At 39.8% G+C, this 17,916-nt stretch overlaps 1 protein-coding gene and 1 non-coding gene across 2 annotated transcripts; one reads left to right on the top strand and one right to left on the bottom strand.

Annotated features, from left to right (window-relative positions):
• Positions 1-947: 947 nt before the first annotated feature.
• Positions 948-16,927, top strand: ttll1 (tubulin tyrosine ligase-like family, member 1). The gene is made up of 10 exons (XM_012869733.3): positions 948-1,391; positions 1,467-1,584; positions 3,575-3,783; positions 3,880-4,060; positions 4,170-4,307; positions 4,441-4,549; positions 5,849-5,992; positions 9,534-9,620; positions 14,350-14,513; positions 16,708-16,927. Exons 2-10 carry the CDS (start codon positions 1,472-1,474, stop codon positions 16,835-16,837), a joined length of 1,275 nt encoding a protein of 424 aa, XP_012725187.1. The 5' UTR covers positions 948-1,391; positions 1,467-1,471; the 3' UTR covers positions 16,838-16,927.
• On the bottom strand, positions 16,468-16,554 carry trnay-gua. The gene is given in 2 exon segments: positions 16,468-16,503; positions 16,518-16,554. It is a non-coding gene; the product is annotated as a tRNA-Tyr (tRNA).
• Positions 16,928-17,916: the final 989 nt, after the last annotated feature.

Here is a 17,916-nt window from a genome sequence, read left to right as displayed (position 1 = left end):
CAAGTCAAAGGAACTCGAGGGCCGAAAAATTAACACTTTCTTTTTAACCCAAAAAAATATGTTCATGTTTTACCTGCTCTACAGAATATGCTCAATTTAAATAAATTTGTCAGATTGTTTTGTAGGAAATTAATGTGTAAATCATTGTAGATCTTAAATTTAAAAAAGGTTTTTGCTCACTTGTTGTATTTAAAGAGATTCATCCAGTTTGCAAATTATTTTGAATAATTTAATTATACTTTTAACAATAATACATTTTACTCTTTTTGGTCCAGCAATATAAGAACCTAACCTGACTCCGCCAGATAGATTTGCTCCGCATATCTGCGAGTGAAACCTTGAAAGCTCGCGAGATCAGGATGGTCTCACGAGGCTAATAAGAACCAGCTGTTCTTTGAAAACACTTACTGTAATTAGCCAAATTTAATAATTTAATTCAAAGCTGATTTTAATGCACCAAAGTTTGCATTTGACTAATTAAATGTCACTGGATAGATGTTACAATGAAATTAAAGAGAACGTCAAAATGTGTTTATTAAAAGATGAATACTTTGTGTTGTACTTAATTGTAGTATTTTAACTTTTCTTTAATAATTTTGCCCTAATTAAACACTAAAATCTTCTGTCTGCATCAGTCACATGTGCTAGTGGACCAAATCTTTCTTGGACTGTAGTTGGGGGGCATAAATGCCTGGTTTATTTGAACAAAAGCAAAATGACAAATAAAAAAAATAGTGAACAATTTACAACAGGAAGTAATACTATTTCCTGTTCCAATTAAATCAAAGCAGTAAAAAGATATGAAAATAAAAACAGGATGAATTAACATTTTCGTGGCGCTGTGGTTAAATCGAGTAACCGTGAAACAGCGACCCCCTGCGTCACGGCGTGGTAACGACACCCCGCAGTGACGTCACTGCGTCCTCCGTTGCTAGGATGAACGCAACATCACTTTAGTTGAGACACACCCTGCGCAAAACACCTACATTAACTGTCAGCTATTCCGCCATTTGTGTGGAAGTTATTCAGTTGTTGTTGTATTTTTTTTTTTAGCACGAAGACGTAGTTTTGTCGTAGTTTGACCGTCTGGGGCGTTGTCGTCACCGCTCCGCGTCGTCTGAATCGATAAGTGCGGCCACGGCCCCGGCCAACATGGAGGCGGTGTTCGCTCGCTAGCTTCCAGCCCCAGGGGCGATGCTGAGCAAGCCGCCTGGCTGTAAAGCTGCGAAGCAACGACAGTCGGATGAGAGCGCATCCCTGACCGGGTGATGGCCGCCCAGCCTCTGCGGCAGTCCGGGGAGGAACCAGAACCAGAACCAGCCGCCTGCTAGCGTTGCCTGTCGGAGCCGCAGATGCTGATGACTGGCTGTTTCCTGCCGACCGACTCGCAGGTAAATATATCTGATCTACGCGATGCGGTGCAAACGTCAAGCTTTATTTATGTTTGTTTGCGTGTCGTTCTGGAGGCGCCATGGCCGGGAAGGTGAAGTGGGTGACAGACATCGAGAAGTCGGTGCTCATCAATAACTTCGAGAAAAGGGAATGGGTTCCGGTGACAGAAAGCGAGGACTGGAATTTCTACTGGTAGGTTTCTCCCCTCACAGCCATGCAGCCATCACACGACTCAGAGAAAACTTTAACATCCTGCAAAACATGTCTCAACATGATGGGAATTAATTAACCCCCTATTGATGTGGAATAGCCTCAAACTAAACTGACTGGGAGGAAATATCCAATTTCATTTAAACATTTGTTCAACAAGGAGGAAGATAAGAAATTATTATTATTTCACCACAAAATGATGGATAATGGTAACCTTTTAGTCCTTATAGTCAAAGCAATAATCTCGTGCAGAATTGTAGTAAAATCTGTAATATTTGCAAATGTGTATATATTGAAAGGGAAAAATATTATCCCTACTTAGGAAATAATTTTTGCAGCGAAAAAACTTCAAAGTAAAAAAGGCTGTTGGCTAAAAACAATTATTGTAAAAGAAATGTAACTAATTGGCCTTTTTATTTACTGTATTTAACTTGATTAAAAAGTCAGAAAGCTTTAAAATGATTGATTCATGACTTGCATTTCCCCCAAGATATGAATATGACAAAAGGCAGGACCTAATTATATTAGCTATGCTTCAAAATGGGAAAGACAAAAGAGCATGCCCTTCCTGCAAGGCAGCAAATAAATACTATTTGCATCTCTAATGTTGCACACATCTAAATCAGGGCAATTATCTGACTATAAACCATTAATTTAAACTCATCTGTTCAACAAGGAGAAAGAGATCCTGTAGCCAGAAATTATTATTATTTCCCCAAAAAGTGGTGGATAATGGTAACCTTGTAGTGTTTCTTTATAGTCAAAACAATAATCCCATGCAGAATTGTAGTAAGATCTGTAATTTTAGCACATTTATTCATTGAAGGAAAAAAATCCCTACTTAGGAAATAATTGTTGACGCAAAAAACATGTTAGTAAAAAAGCCTGTTGGCTAAAAAAACTATTATTATAAAATAAATGTAACTGATAAGCCTTTTTAAAATGTCATTTACTATTTTTAACTTGATAAAAAAGTCAGAAAGCTTTAAAATGATTGATTCATGACTTGCATTTCCCAAAAGGCAGGACCTAACTATATTAGCTATCCTTCAAAATGGGAAAGAAATAAGAGCATGCCCTTCCAGCAAGGCAGCAAATAAATACTAGAACATACCATCTCTAATGTTCCACACATCTAAATCAGGGCAATTATCTGACTCCGTTTTTTTTTTAAGCCAACCATCTGTTCAACAAGGAGAAAGAGATCCCGTAGCAAGAAATGATTATTATTTCACCAAAAAGTGGTGGATAATGGTAACCTTTTAGTCTTTCTTTATAGTCAAAACAATAATCCCATGCAGAATTGTAGTAAAATCTGTAATTTTAGCACATTTATTCATTGAAGGAAAGAAAAAATTGCTTTTGATAAAATTACTGGTCCCCCTATTGTTATTGCTAACAACATTTGGAAATAAAGTTCACTTAGGATGTACTGTATTATGTTTGAAAAATCCAATATTTAATTGAAGGATTCAGCAAAGTAATCCCACATTAGCAAATAAATGCCTAATAAGGTCACCAGAGCTATAGTCCTAATAAAAGTGATTGAAGGTTGTTGTTTTATAAATGTGTGCGACTTTTTAAAAGTTACTCAAAGAGTCAGAGGACTTGTAAATCAGCGCTCCTTATTTTTCTGTATCTGTGAGATTTAAATATGAAGCGCCACACGTGGTCATTAGCGTTAGCCACTCTTCAAAATGGGAAAGACCAGATACAACAGCAATTTTTTTTTTTGTTTCTTTCTTATGATATTTCTATTTCTCTTAGAGTTACTTTTACTTTTAAATGTGTTCCCTTGGACTTTGGCTGCTTTTTTAAATTTCAAAGTAAAACTTGTTACCCTCGAATGTAATCTGGGGTTTATGCTCTTTTCTATAAGTATAAAGCAAATTGAATAAGTTTGGTGGGGAAGATGTGGTAGCGAAGCTGACCGCCTGATGTCACATCCAAGTTTGTCCGTACCAACATGCAGGATGAGCATCCAGACCATCAGGAACGTGTTCAGCGTGGACACCGGCTACCGGCTGTCGGACGAACAGCTGGTCAACCACTTCCCCAACCACTACGAGCTGACCAGAAAGGACCTGATGATCAAGAACATCAAGCGGTACCGCAAGGAGCTGGAAAAGGAAGGCAGTCCGCTCGCAGAGAAGGACGAGAACGGGAAATACGTTTACCTGGGTACCCTACCCAACAGGTTTATCTCTGTACAGTCGATGTGAGCTCTGGTGTGTCACTGCTTATGTTGATTTTTTTTTTTTTTGCTTCCTTGTGCAGATTTTGTTCCCGTGACGTTCATGCTCCCTGCTGATTATAATTTGTTTGTGGAGGAGTTTCGCAAGAATCCCTCCAGCACCTGGATCATGAAGCCCTGCGGGAAAGCCCAGGGCAAAGGCATCTTCCTCATCAACAAGCTGTCGCAGATTAAGAAGTGGTCCCGAGACAGCCGCACGTCCACGTAAGTCAGGAAGCGCGCTCTGCTCACGCTTTGGCTCCAGAGAGCATCCTCTGACGCGATTGTCAAAGGATGCTGATGCTGCTGATGCTCGGCTCCCTCCTGCCTCCAGGTTTGTCGCGGCATCCAGCGGGAAAGAGGCTTATGTCATCTCTCTGTACATCGACAACCCTCTGCTGATAGGAGGGAAGAAGTTTGACCTGCGGCTTTACGTCCTGGTGACAACATACCGGCCTCTGAAATGCTACATGTAAGCAAGCGGGCAGCGCCTTTCAGAACTCTACGTCCTGTTTCTGCATCGGTTATTCACGCAGGAGATGATGATGATGATGGTTATGCATTAGAATAAATCAGTCGTGAAACGTTCCTCGTTGATCTCTCAGGTACAAGTTGGGCTTCTGCCGGTTCTGCACGGTGAAGTACACGCCCAGCACCAGTGAGCTGGACAACATGTTTGTGCACCTCACCAATGTGGCCATCCAGAAACACGGGGTGAGTTGTCATCGCAAGAGACATTTACGGAAGAGGATTAGGGCCATTCAAAAAATAAAAATAAAAGTCTGTTCAATTCTGACTTTAATGTCAGAATTCTGAGAAAAAAAGTCAGAATTCTAACTTTTTTCTCAGAAAAAAAAACTTTATTCGCAGAATTTTGAGAAAAAAAGTCAGAATTGAATAGACTTTTTTTTTTAATGGCCCTAATCCTTTTCCGTAGAAATTAGAGATGAGTAACAAAAATCTGGCGCACTGTCTCTTTAATTCGAAGCTGTCGCAGGTTTGCTAGTGTCATAGTTCCACAAAGCCACAATTTTAATACTAAGTCAAGCTGCTGTCATGAGTAGAACTAAGTACATGATTTATTTGCTTGTTAAATCACCTTTAAGCATGAATGAGCTGAAGTTTTTCTGCATGGCTTTATCAGTCTGTCGTATTGCTTTAGAGCAGAGGTGTCCAAAGTGTGGCCCGGGGGCCATTTGGGGGCCCCGTACTGATTTTGTGTGGCCCCTGAACTGCGTTTTGATGAAAGGTTTGGCTCATCGGCCCTGGTGGCTCGTGCACATGTTAACTTTTTGTTTTAAACTAGGGCAACAGTATCGCAGGCAATTTCAAATCTTACAATTAAATGTTTGAGGTTAATGACCACACTTTTTACATCCTCTTTAATTTCCTAGTAAATAGGACCACAGCTATCCAATGAGTTTTTCTGAAATGCAGACTTTGGTGTAGTAAAACCTGATTAGAATTGATTTATTAAAATTAGCTAGCTGCAGGTGGTTTAAAATTATAGTTTTTTGCACAGCTGGTTAAAAACAGAATTTTTTTTTGGTTATGTCATTTATCTTTATTTATTTTTTAGCACTCGAGCGCTTTTGAGTTGACAGTTCTGGCCCACAAGCCGAAAAGTTTGGACACCCCTGCTTTAGAGGAATGCTCTTTTTGCTTGATTTGCCATCAGCTCTCTTTTCCCGACAGTAAAAATTGCTTTCCCTCCTTTGCATTGTAGTAATGCACACGTGTATTCTCATGACCAGCAAGCTGCTTAAGCTCCTGCTTTTAAAGGTAGCGGCTCAATCTGATAATAAAGTGCTTCATCAAGCAACAACTGGGTCCTACTTCCTCTCCTAAATCCCTTGAAGGCAGGGACGATAGTAAAAAATTTTCCCACGACCAGAAACGCATCCTAATCTGCTTCCTGGTGATGTTAAGGCCTTTGTATTTGTTTTTTTTATCATGGGTGCCTTTACAGGAAAAGCGTCACATTTTTTGTCTGACTGAGCATTTTTCCTGCAGGATGACTACAACCACGTTCACGGGGGCAAATGGACGGTCAGTAATCTGCGTTTGTACCTGGAGAGCACCAGGGGGAAGGAGGTGACAAACCGGCTCTTTGACCAGATCCACTGGATTGTGGTGCAGTCACTGAAGGCTGTTGCAGTAAGTTTATGACCCTCACGATTAAATGAATGAACGAACGAGCTACAGTTTCTTGTTGCTGATTATTCTGATTATGTTTTCTCCAATTCAAATGCTTCATCTGTTGTACTTGAAATGCATAAAGCGTATCTAACAATACCAGCTGGTTTCTAAACATGTTTCATTACCTTAAAGCAGTGATGGTGTCAAACTCATTTTTATATTGGGCCACTTTGGCGTCATTAAGTAATTAAAAGGGCCGGTTGCACGTGTATAGATGATGCTTTTGATTTCATAATTTCATTCTAGTTCACATAAAAATGTGAAAAATTTCACAGTAACATAAAAGTAGCACCATTAGGCCCATTTGAACAGTTTATCTGCAAAAAAAAAAAAACTAGATTTTGGAGGTAGTTAAACTTTAAACTCCTCATTCTGCATCACTTTTTCTCTTTTTGGACATTTCTGGATTTTTTTTTAATGTGTTGTGAGAAAACTGACATCTAGTGGCAGGAGGCTGTTACTACACAGTTAAAATAAAATCAACATTTGCTGCAGGAGGCACAATTTAAGCAACTTTATACAATTTATAATGATATATACCTCTACTTTATTACATGATATGCCTTTTTTGGCTCTTGATGGGCGTATAAATTGACGGGCTGGATTCGGCCCGCAGGCCTTGAGTTTGACACACGTGCCTTAAAGAGTCTTTACATTTTCTCCATAAAACCAAATCCTTGCAAAGGTGTTAACAAACCTTTCACTTTTTTTACATTTTGTCACATTACAACCACAAACATCAATGTATTTGTTTGTAATGGTGGACAATTGTGACGTGGAAGGAATACATGGTTCTCCAAATCTCAAGATTTTTTACTGTCACCGAATGTCACCGTGGTGAAATTTGTTTCAGGACATACTCCGGCTTAGAGTACACACAACAAACAGCTGGCAATAAACCATGTGTACAGCTTCTTTTTTTCTTTTTTAAAATTAGAGCATGCAAAATGTTAAAAATATCAAAAACAGTTTGTGTCAGGGTCCAAGGGCTTTGATATCAGTCCCTTCTCAAGTGATTTGTTCCGTGTTACACCGATTAGTTGTCCTTCATTTATCTCAAGTAATGAGGTAATAAGGTACTTTTGTGTAATGATTTTCAGGCTTCATTTATAGAAATGTGCAATTTTATATTTCTGAGAGAAGAGTGTGCAAATAGCCAATAACAGTACAGTGATTGTAAACTATGATGGACTGTAGCATATTTAACATCAGATGGATTGTAACATATGATGAACATTTGATGGACAAACTCTCAGCAGGGGTCTATCGCCCTCTGCTGAGAAACCACAGCAATAACAGCGGAGTCACTTTAACAGCAGGCATGTCCAAAGTGCTGCCCGGGGGCCATTTGTGGCCCCCCCAACTGCATTTGTAGAAAGTTTTGGTCCGCTAGCACAGGTGGCCGATGCAGATGGAAGATTTTAGTTCTTAATTAGGGCAAAATTATTACAGAAACAATAGAATCCTACAATTGAAAATGCTAAGTACAACACAAAGTATCAAAGTATTCCTCTTTTAAAAACATACTTTTTACAGTGCCTTTAATTTTATAATACCATCTATCCAATGATATTTAATTACTCATTACTTTGGTGCATTAAAATCTGCTTTGAATTCAATTATTAAAATTGGCTGCAAGTGTTTTAGAAGAACAATTGACCCAAATACTGTTCTTATATTGCTAAACCAAAAAGAGTAAAGTTTATTATTGTCAAATTAAATTATTCAAAAAAATTTGTAAACTGGATGATCATATTTTAACATGACAAATGAGCAAAACGCACTTTTTTTTAAGTTTTGGATCTACAATGATTTACACATTAATTAGCTACAAAACAAATCTGACTAATTTATTTATTTAAAATGATCATATTTTGTAGAGCAGGTAAAAAAAATATATATATATATATTTTTTGTTTAAAAAAATAATTTGTTAATTATTGTTAATATTTTGGCCCTCGAGTTAATTTGACTTGACAATTTTGGCCCATGTACCGAAAAGTTTGGACACCCCTGGACTGCAGTCTCCTATCAGGGGCTGATTGCCCTCACAGCTCAAAGAAGCTGTTTCTAAGTTTATTAGTTCTGGATTTAAAGCTTCTGAAGCGTTTACCTGAGGGGAGAGGGGCAAACAGCGCATTGTCTGGGTGGGTGGGATCAGTGTAGATACGTCTGGCCCTTCTCTGGACTCATTCTGCATAAATTGAGTCCAAATCCTGCAGACGGCATCCCACAATCCCCTGCTCTGTTCTCACCACCCGTTTTAAGTCCTTCCTCTCTTTCACTGTTCAGCTCCCATACCACACAGTTATGGTTAGACATAAAACGCTCTCTATGGTAGCTCTGTAAAAGCTTTTTAGCAGTTTAGAGGAAAGTCCAGTTCGTTTCAGTTTCCTGAGGAAGAGGAGCCATTGTTGGGCCTTCTTCACCAGGTGGGAGGTGTTCAGGATCAGGTTGTTCTGGGAGCACCACTGGGTCAGGTTGTGGACCACATCTTTGTAGTGGGACTCATCATTGTTGGGGGGGGGATGTGACCCACCCAAATATTCTACCATTAGAAAAACAAAGCGTGGAAAGACTGTTGTACAACCGTTGACCTACTAAAACATGTTTACAAAGGACAGCACGAGTCAGAAAAGCGGTGAAAATGGTAGCTCTGGAGGAGCTGCAGAGATCCACTGCTCAGGTGGGACCATCTGTCGGTAGGGTAGTCACGTACTCCACAATTCCAGCATTCATGGAACGGCAGCAAGAAGAAAGCCATTCCTGAAAGAAACGCACACATTAAATCTCAGTAAAATACAGTGGAGTTTGTGGTTGTGGTCAAATGTAAAAAAAATATATATATATTGTGAATGCTTTTGCGCCGTAAATATTTATCGCTCGCTCTTTTATTACTGGGGAAGTATTTCAGTCACTTATCTGTGTTGCGTAACCACCTTTCAACGTGCTGAACCTGTTTGCAAATGCTTCCTGGACGCACAGCGAGCGCTTAAACCCCTGAAATACTGCGCCACTAAAAAAAAAAAAAAAAAAACTTCCTGAAAGCGGAATACGCACGGACAGCCGGAGGTGCTAGTGAAGCTTTTTTTTTTTGTTGTTATTGTGCAAGTCAGCGCTTTTTTTAGAGGGGTTTTCATTGAAAAGTGGGACCGAGCCGTGATATTTATAGAGACTGTGGGTTTACATTTACGTAAAGCATAAATCAAAATATATTTTATTAGGATTTCGCAGAATCTGTTTGTCAAAGAAAATGTCATCTGATTCCAGTTAACGCCGAGGGCTGTAAAGCCACCTGCAGGTTCTTTGTCTTGTTTTTAGCCCACAGGACACCAAACATAACGCACACTTCCTTTTTCACCTAAGTGTTCGTACTCACTTCCCCTCAAAGGCATCAAAGGATCTGCTGCTGATAGCGGTTTGATGCATTTATGTTTTGATCACTTGCTAATCTGGGTATTCGGCCTCTGTTTTTTTCTTTTTCTCTCTTCCCCGTTAGCCTGTGATGAACAATGACAAGCACTGTTTTGAGTGTTACGGGTATGACATCATCATCGACGACAAGCTGAAGCCGTGGCTTATTGAGGTGAGTCATTTCAACAAGCGAGTCACACTAAAGCGCTTTCACTCCACATCTCCCAGTTAAGTTTTTAAACCTGAAATCCCTCAGTTTATAAAGTAACGCCAGGAAAACTGCAAAACCCAGCCTGATTTCTCCTACTGTGACACTTTAAAGAGCTTCTCCCTTCTTACTCCGCTTACCGCACGGTGAGGTTGGAAAAGCTCCAGATCTGGTTTTCAGATGACTGAAGATTGATTTTGTTTCTGCAATAAACACCCCACATAACTCTGGCATGAAGCAAAGAATCAATGCATGGAGAATTGCTTTGTGCACGGTGTTAAATGTTGTGGAGGATCTGGGATGCTATGTGCCTGTTACTCCTCCAAAGGCCCTTGAGAAATACCAGGAATACAAAAGAGAAGACTGGCATCCTGCAGAAAAATGAAATCAACACTTTCATCCATTAATCCCAAAGGTGTTGGTGAAACCTTAAAACTGGGATTCCTGAACATTTTTCATATTAGCAGACTGAATTGTGCACTTTTCTGCTGTTGTTTTTTTTTTTATCTATTAATCTAACTTTATTAATTAACCTAGTAGTTTAACACGTAGAAGAAAATGTAGTTAACAGCTCAAGGTTGAGCCACTCAAAGCACAAACACACCGATAAGCAGAATATTAGACTAGTCCATAGGCTGTCATGGGGAAGCTGGAATTTAACCCACAACCCTTCAAATTGCAAGACGTTTACATAACCCACTGAGTCACTATCACTAGCCGCAGCCAGGGGGTTAACCCACTGGATGGATGGATGGATGGATGGATGGATGGATGGATGGATGGATGGATGGAAGGAAGGAAGGAAGGAAGGAAGGAAGGAAGGAAGGAAGGAAGGAAGGAAGGAAGGAAGGAAGGAAGGAAGGATAGGTCAATGGAAGGAACGAAGGTTAGATGGATAGGTAGTTGGACAGATGGATAGATAGTTGGACAGATGGATGGATACAAGGAAGGAAGGAAGAATAGTTGGATGGTCGGATGGATGGATGGATGGGAGGAAGGAAGGAACGAAGGAAGGAAGGAAGGAAGGAAGGATAGATTGATGGAAGGAACGAAGGTTAGATGGATGGATAGTTGGACAGATGGATGGATAGGAGGTAGGAAGGAAGGATAGTTGGACGGATGGATAGTTGGATGGGAGGAAAGAAGGAAGGAAGGAAGGAAGGAAGGAAGGAAGGAAGGAAGGAAGGAAGGATAGTTGGACGGATGAATAGTTGGATGGGAGGAAAGAAAGAAGGAAGGAAGGAAGGATAGATGGATGGATGGATAGTTGGATGGAAGGAAGGATGGATGGATGGATGGATGGATGGATGGATGGATGGATGGATGGATGGATGGATGGATGGGAGGAAGGAAGGAACGAAGGAAGGAAGGAAGGATAGATTGATGGAAGGAACGAAGGTTAGATGGATGTATAGTTGGACAGATGGATGGATGGGAGGTAGGAAGGAAGGATAGTTGGACCTATGGATAGTTGGATGGGAGGAAAGAAGGAAGGAAGGAAGGAAGGAAGGATGGATGGATGGATGGATGGATAGTTGGATGGAAGGAAGGAAGGAAGGAAGGAAGGAAGGAAGGAAGGAAGGATGGATGGATGGATGGATGGATGGATAGTTGGAAGGAAGGATGGATGGATGGATGGATGGATGGATGGATGGATGGATGGATGGATAGTTGGAAGGAAGGAAGGAAGGAAGGAAGGAAGGAAGGAAGGAAGGAAGGAAGGATGGATGGATGGATGGATGGATGGATAGTTGGAAGGAAGGAAGGATGGATGGATGGATGGATGGATGGATGGATGGATGGATAGTTGGAAGGAAGGATGGATGGATGGATGGAAGGAAGGATGGATGGATGGATGGATGGATGGGAGGAAGGAAGGAACGAAGGAAGGAAGGATAGATTGATGGAAGGAACGAAGGTTAGATGGATGTATAGTTGGACAGATGGATAGTTGGATGGGAGGAAAGAAGGAAGGAAGGAAGGAAGGAAGGAAGGAAGGAAGGAAGGAAGGAAGGAAGGATGGATAGTTGGACGGATGGATAGTTGGAAGGAAGGAAGGAAGGAAGGAAGGAAGGAAGGAAGGAAGGAAGGAAGGAAGGATGGATAGTTGGACGGATGGATAGTTGGAAGGAAGGAAGGATAGTTGGACGGATGGATAGTTGGACGGATGGATAGTTGGAAGGAAGGAAGGATAGTTGGACGGATGGATAGTTGGACGGATGGATACTTGGACGGATGGATAGTTGGAAGGAAGGAAGGAAGGATAGTTGGACGGATGGATAGTTGGACGGATGGATAGTTGGACGGAAGGAAGGATAGTTGGACGGATGGATAGTTGGACGGATGGATACTTGGACGGATGGATAGTTGGAAGGAAGGAAGGAAGGATAGTTGGACGGATGGATAGTTGGACGGATGGATAGTTAGAAAGAAGGAAGGATAGCTGGATGGAAGGATGGATGGATGCTCTTGTTTTCGTGTGAAAGACTCTGAAACAGCCTAGTTGGATGGATGGATGGATGGATGGATGGATGGATGGATGGATGGATGGATGGAGGCTCTTGTTTTCGTGTGAAAGACTCTGAAACAGCCTAGTTGGATGGATGGATGGATGGATGGATGGATGGATGGATGGAGGCTCTTGTTTTCGTGTGAAAGACTCTGAAACAGCCTCAGTCCCTCTCGCTAAAAGACAGTTTAGAAAGTTTCTACCTGCAGTATTTTTCTCACGCGGCAGACAGAGTTTGGAAAACCTCCAGAGTGTTTCAGGGTAAATCCCGGCCGCATGATAACGAAATCCTGAATAACTAACAAATGACACAATCATTGAGACTTCATAATTCATACTGTCTCCGTTAAACTTTTCAATCAGACACAGTTAAACCTGTTAGAGATGCTTCAGGGGAACCTCTAAAATAAAAAGAACAGCTGAACCTGCAGAACCAAACATGCTCATCTTTGCCCAACTTTCTCAGCTGCTGCTGCTTGTTTGTCTTTAGGGCAGATTTCAGTGTGTGTGTGTGTGTGTGTGTGTGCGTGTGTGTGTGTGTGTGTGTGTGTGTGTGTGTGTGTAGCAGCAGTTAAAAGGAACAGATAGAAATACACTGCCAGTTTCTGTCTATTTGTTGCTCTTTCTTAGCAGTGGCCTCGTGATGAGTCATATTTTACTGCACTCCTTTTCGACAGCTGCACATTGTGCTGCTGGGTTTCTAGGCTGGGTCGGAGTTATTTCTGTGAGCGGACACCGATCTCATCTATTTTCAGCAACGCAAAGTTGGTTGTAGGACAAAAATTTTTTTTTAAAATCTGCTCAGTAGTCCTACAGCTCAGTCAGAAACTGCACCGATACACACAGTATTGTGCAAAAGTTTTCAACCACCTTTCATTCATTTGTGCTTTGCTTCCAAGCAGGTCGATCAGCGCCCAGCAGTGCCGGTTCTACACCAAATTTAGCAAGGGGGCCAGTTTGTTTTTTCATGGGGGCACAGAACAAAAGACTGGGAGAATAAACTAAACAGGACAATATTTCATCATTTAATATATTAAGTGAGCCAAAGAGAGCCAATTGTGGCTCTGGAACTGCAGGTTGCTGACCCCTGATCCTTTCTCAATATGTCTGGAGCTGAACGTGAAATAGTTTCATTTTTAAATTGTTGTTTGCGTAAAACTGTAAAGGTAAAAAAAAAAATACGATTGGTCCAAGTGACCAGTCAGTTACGGTATCTTTGTTAGCTTATACTATCGTAAGAAATGTATTTAATATCATGTCTTTAGTACAGGGGTCATAACAGGGGGCCAGGACCAGTTCTACAGGGGGACTGGCCCCCTGTTGGCCCCTGTCTACAACCGCCCCTGGCACAAGCCTAGAAAAAGTTGCTAGGATGTTTTAATTTGCTTTTTTTTAATGCAGTCATTTCAGTTTCTGTGGACCTGCGTAGTTTGTTACCTACTGTGTATGCACGGTAAGAATTTGATGGATGAGCTCTAGTTCAAAATGTAAAACACTTTCAATTGTTCTGCCTTGATTATAGATTCTTTAAAACACACCAGATGAGGTTTAAAGTCTTTGATCTATTTGTGAAAACCACAAAAATGGGTTTCTTGGTTTCCTTTAGGTTTTTATTAAAGGATTCATCTTAAAAGACAGGAGGTTGGGTTTTCTGTCCTCGTTATTTATTAACCAGATATTAAGATTGAAAACATCCGTGTTGCAGCTTCATTCACACTCATCGAGATCCAAACTGTGTGAAAAGCCTTAAAATAAACTTGTAAAATCACACATTGTAAGTGATTTTTAAATATTTGACCAGGATTTCAAGAAACTTCGAATCCGTAATTTCTGATATGTTTGAAATATCAGGATATTTATTTCAATAAGGCTGGTGGTCTCTGTCAGAGAGCTGAAATTGATCCTGATTGGGTGTTTTCAGATAATAATGATGCAAAACAAATAGTTAAATCAACACAGAAACAAGGGAGGAAGGTTTTGTGTTAAAATAGTTAATTTTTAGCTCCAATTCCACTTAATTGTCCTCCTGTTTGCATATTTACATACCCATTAGTCTTGTTTAGCTCCTGCTTTACGTTATTAATCTCTACCTGTTAGCTCTGAACCCGTTCAGGGTTTATTAAAGCCTTGATCTTCCGTCTTCTTCAGTCTTAATGTGACACTGGTGGTGTTTATGCGCCTCAGGTTAACGCCTCCCCGTCGCTGACCTCCAGCACGGCCAACGACCGCATACTGAAATACAGCCTCATCAACGACACGCTCAACATCGTCACGCCCAACGGGGAGATCCCAGACTGCCGCTGGAATCGCAGTCCACCCAGAGAAGCCCTGGGCAACTACCAAGTCCTGTGAGTGACGTTAATACGGATACACTCAGCTTCTTCACCCTGTTAAAGAAACTCTGGTGGACGGTCTAGGGCATGGGGTGTCAAACTCATTTTAATTTAGGGGCCGCATACAGTTTTAATCTGATCTCAAGAGGGCCACACGAGTAAACCCATTGCAAGATTAAATAGAACTAATAAAAGTGGACTTGTCGATCTTTATATTAAATGAATTTCACTTTTACACAATATATTATGAATAACCTGTGCAATTTCAACAATACTTTTACTCAGTTAAACATTTACTTGTGCATTATGCATAGGAACTGATCACAGTGATTGTACAATGTTGAAAAACATTTATTCACTTTTTTTGGAACTTAAAAACACTGTCCTGCATGACAAAATACATCAAACAGATAAAAATTAAGAAATGATTTAAAATCAATTTTCCACATCTGAAGCTCAGTGCTACTATCTGCTGATTAAAACACAGCGCCCCTCGTGGACAATATAGGAACTGCAGATTTTCAATTAAACAAAGTACATGTTTTTTTCAATAATTGTTTTATCATTCTCTTCCTTTTATCTCCTCTTTCTTTCACCTTTTCTTTTTTTCTTCTTGTTCTTCCTTTCCTCTCCTACTTTCCCATTGTAGTGTCCATATCATTTGAGATATTCCCCGCATGAATCATAATAAAACTATTCACATTCTTAATCAAGCAGAGCACTAAGACAGAAGCAGTACTGCTCCACTTGTGAAAGTTAAATCTGTTGAGCTCTTTTTGGCATTAAAACAAAAATTCTTATTGCCACATTGCCAGACAGGACACAGAGAAAAAAAAAAATATATCAAAATGATAATGTATTTAGCCACCGGGCCGGACTAAATTGTTCGGCGGGCCGGAACCGGCCTGCAGGCCGTATGTTTGACACCCCTGCTCTAGAGTTTGGGCTCGGGTTTATAGGTGGTTCTGATGTGGTTCTAGCTTGGTGGTATTTAACATGTGCAAGTTCTTGGGTCTCTGTGTTCAAATATAGCTTGACGGGGTGATTTTAATCAGTTTAGGATGAACAGAACAACCGTTTTGCATCTAAAAGACAAATAATGTTGGTTTATACTTTATTTGATGATCTTTTTTTTTTATGCAGAATCCGTTTTTTTCCACGTTTTCCTCTTCAGCTTAATCTTTCTAAATCCTGCCTTGGGTTTTGTCGCCAAAACTTGGATCTTGTTAGGTCTGTCCAGTCTATCATTTTATCAGATTTTATTTTATTTTACCAATAAACATTAAAGTGTGTTTGATGAGCCACAGTGACAGTTTAAACTATTGCCTGGCGCATTGCAGCATAGGAAGCATTGAAGTATTTAAATAAATACTGAAATATTATAGATAATTTAAACTCAAATTTAGCTTTTAACAATTGGATCCTCAATTTAATTATGAAATCCTAATTATAGTAAATTAGCTATACATTTAAATGACTATACATCAATACATTTTTTTAATTTATTTAAATCAGATTTTTTTTATTCTAACATATATTAAATAAACTCATTTAATCATTTATTAATATATAAAATTGTAACACACAAACTTTTGCTACTCTAGTCACTTTCTAGAGGCTGTTCTTGGTTTTCCGACACAACAGAAAGGTTCAACATCCAATCAGTTATTTATGTATGTCTAAGTCGATTTTCCTTTAACTTTGTTTTAATCTCTTTTGAGTGGTGTCTGTCTCATTTTCCATCCAATACAAACTTCCCAATTGAATGAATATACTTTTCAACCCAAATCTGTCTAGGTTTTACGTTACATAGCTTGGATATGTTATTTCAGAAATGAGAAGCGATAACTTGTGGTTATTTTTGTGTTTAGAAGTTTCCAACCTTTTCCAAAGTATCTAGCTATATTTAGTCATGCAGGGCTGCTGTTTGCCGTCCTGTTCTGACTCAATGTACAGGAAAAAACACAGTTCCTTCGAGCCGGATTTGAACCAGCGACCTAAGGATTCCTGGATATTCCACTACAGTCCTCCGCTCTACCAACTGAGCTATCGAAGGCCTTATGAAAGCAGCGCGACACTTTCTGTGCTCACGTCATAATGTCAAACCTGAAAACAGGTTTAGGCTCTGTTCCTTGTTTACAGAGGCCATGTGAGAAGCAAACAGAGGAGGAAACTTGACCTCAGTCACACTCTTTGTTTTTTTCATCAGCTATGACGAGGAGCAGGCCCAGAGCGAGAGCGCCGAGCGCGACCTGCGGAGCCGCTCCGGTCAGCTGCTGGGCTCAAAGGGCACAAAGGGAAGTGCCGGCGCCCGTCCCGCTGCCGCCACGTGGAAGTGAGGTGTCGTCACTGACTCCAAACGACTTTCTCTGCCTTACTGTGGGATAGAAAGTTAATAAGGGACACAACAAGGACCACCCAGACGTTTCTATCCTTCGTTTCTCCAACTGTGGCACGCTGTTTAAATGTGGAATTGTCAGTAATGTTTAACAGCTGGAGACGGAGGTCGTTTGTAGGGAAAGATGCTCACGACACTGAGGATCAGCAACTCGAACTATGCATGACTGTCGGTTATTTGCTCCCGAACCTGATCTGCCAAAAAAGGGTGCTAACAAAGAGGACATTCTGAGTGAAGAGAGACGTAAGCTTGAAAAAAAAAAAGAGGTATTATGAATGCAAATGGTTTTTAAGTTAAGAGGTTTATATGCAGAATTAGAATTCCTTAATGTTTATAGATCCCAAAATGTTTTTAAATGCTCATATTTTATTCATTGGAGAATAGGGCATATTATAGTTTTTTTTATTATTTAGACTTCTTAAGTGTTAGAAATATGCATTACATCACAGATCTGATAGAAATGTGTATATGTGCTTAGAATGTACATTATACATTCTTAGGGACTTTCCAATCATTTAAGCACCGCCAATTAAGTGGAATGGTGCAGAATGATGCTGGGAAACAAAGATTGTTAGAATTAAATTAGACTAACATTTAATAGAATTAACCAGATTTGTTTATTCTTTCCTTCTAATGGGCAAATATTTATACTTAATCATATTTTATGATTAATAAAGTGCTTTTAAATTGAATTCAAATTAATAAAAGTGTAGCTTTTTCTACCCCAAACAACCCAAAACAGTAACAGTGATGATTAAGTTTAAAATGTAAGTTCTTTGATAATTGCACTGCTTGATTGTTTGAAATTTGATAAATCTATCTGAAATAAACTTGCCTAAGATTAAGTGCTATCTAATTTTGGTTGAAGCAGTTCAATCCTGTACATCATTCACCCTGCCTTGAAAAAGAAAGTTTTTTTTTTTAAGTAAATGTTCATTGATATGCTGATGACAATGTGATTTTTGATTACAAACACTAAAAAATAATGTAACAGGTTTCATCTTTTATGTGCTTTTTATT

This window comes from Fundulus heteroclitus, chromosome 17 (genome assembly GCF_011125445.2).
Source record: "Fundulus heteroclitus isolate FHET01 chromosome 17, MU-UCD_Fhet_4.1, whole genome shotgun sequence".
Classification (NCBI taxonomy): domain Eukaryota; kingdom Metazoa; phylum Chordata; class Actinopteri; order Cyprinodontiformes; family Fundulidae; genus Fundulus; species Fundulus heteroclitus.
Note: the sequence above shows the minus strand (reverse complement) of the source record. Positions and strands in the feature narration are given on the sequence as shown.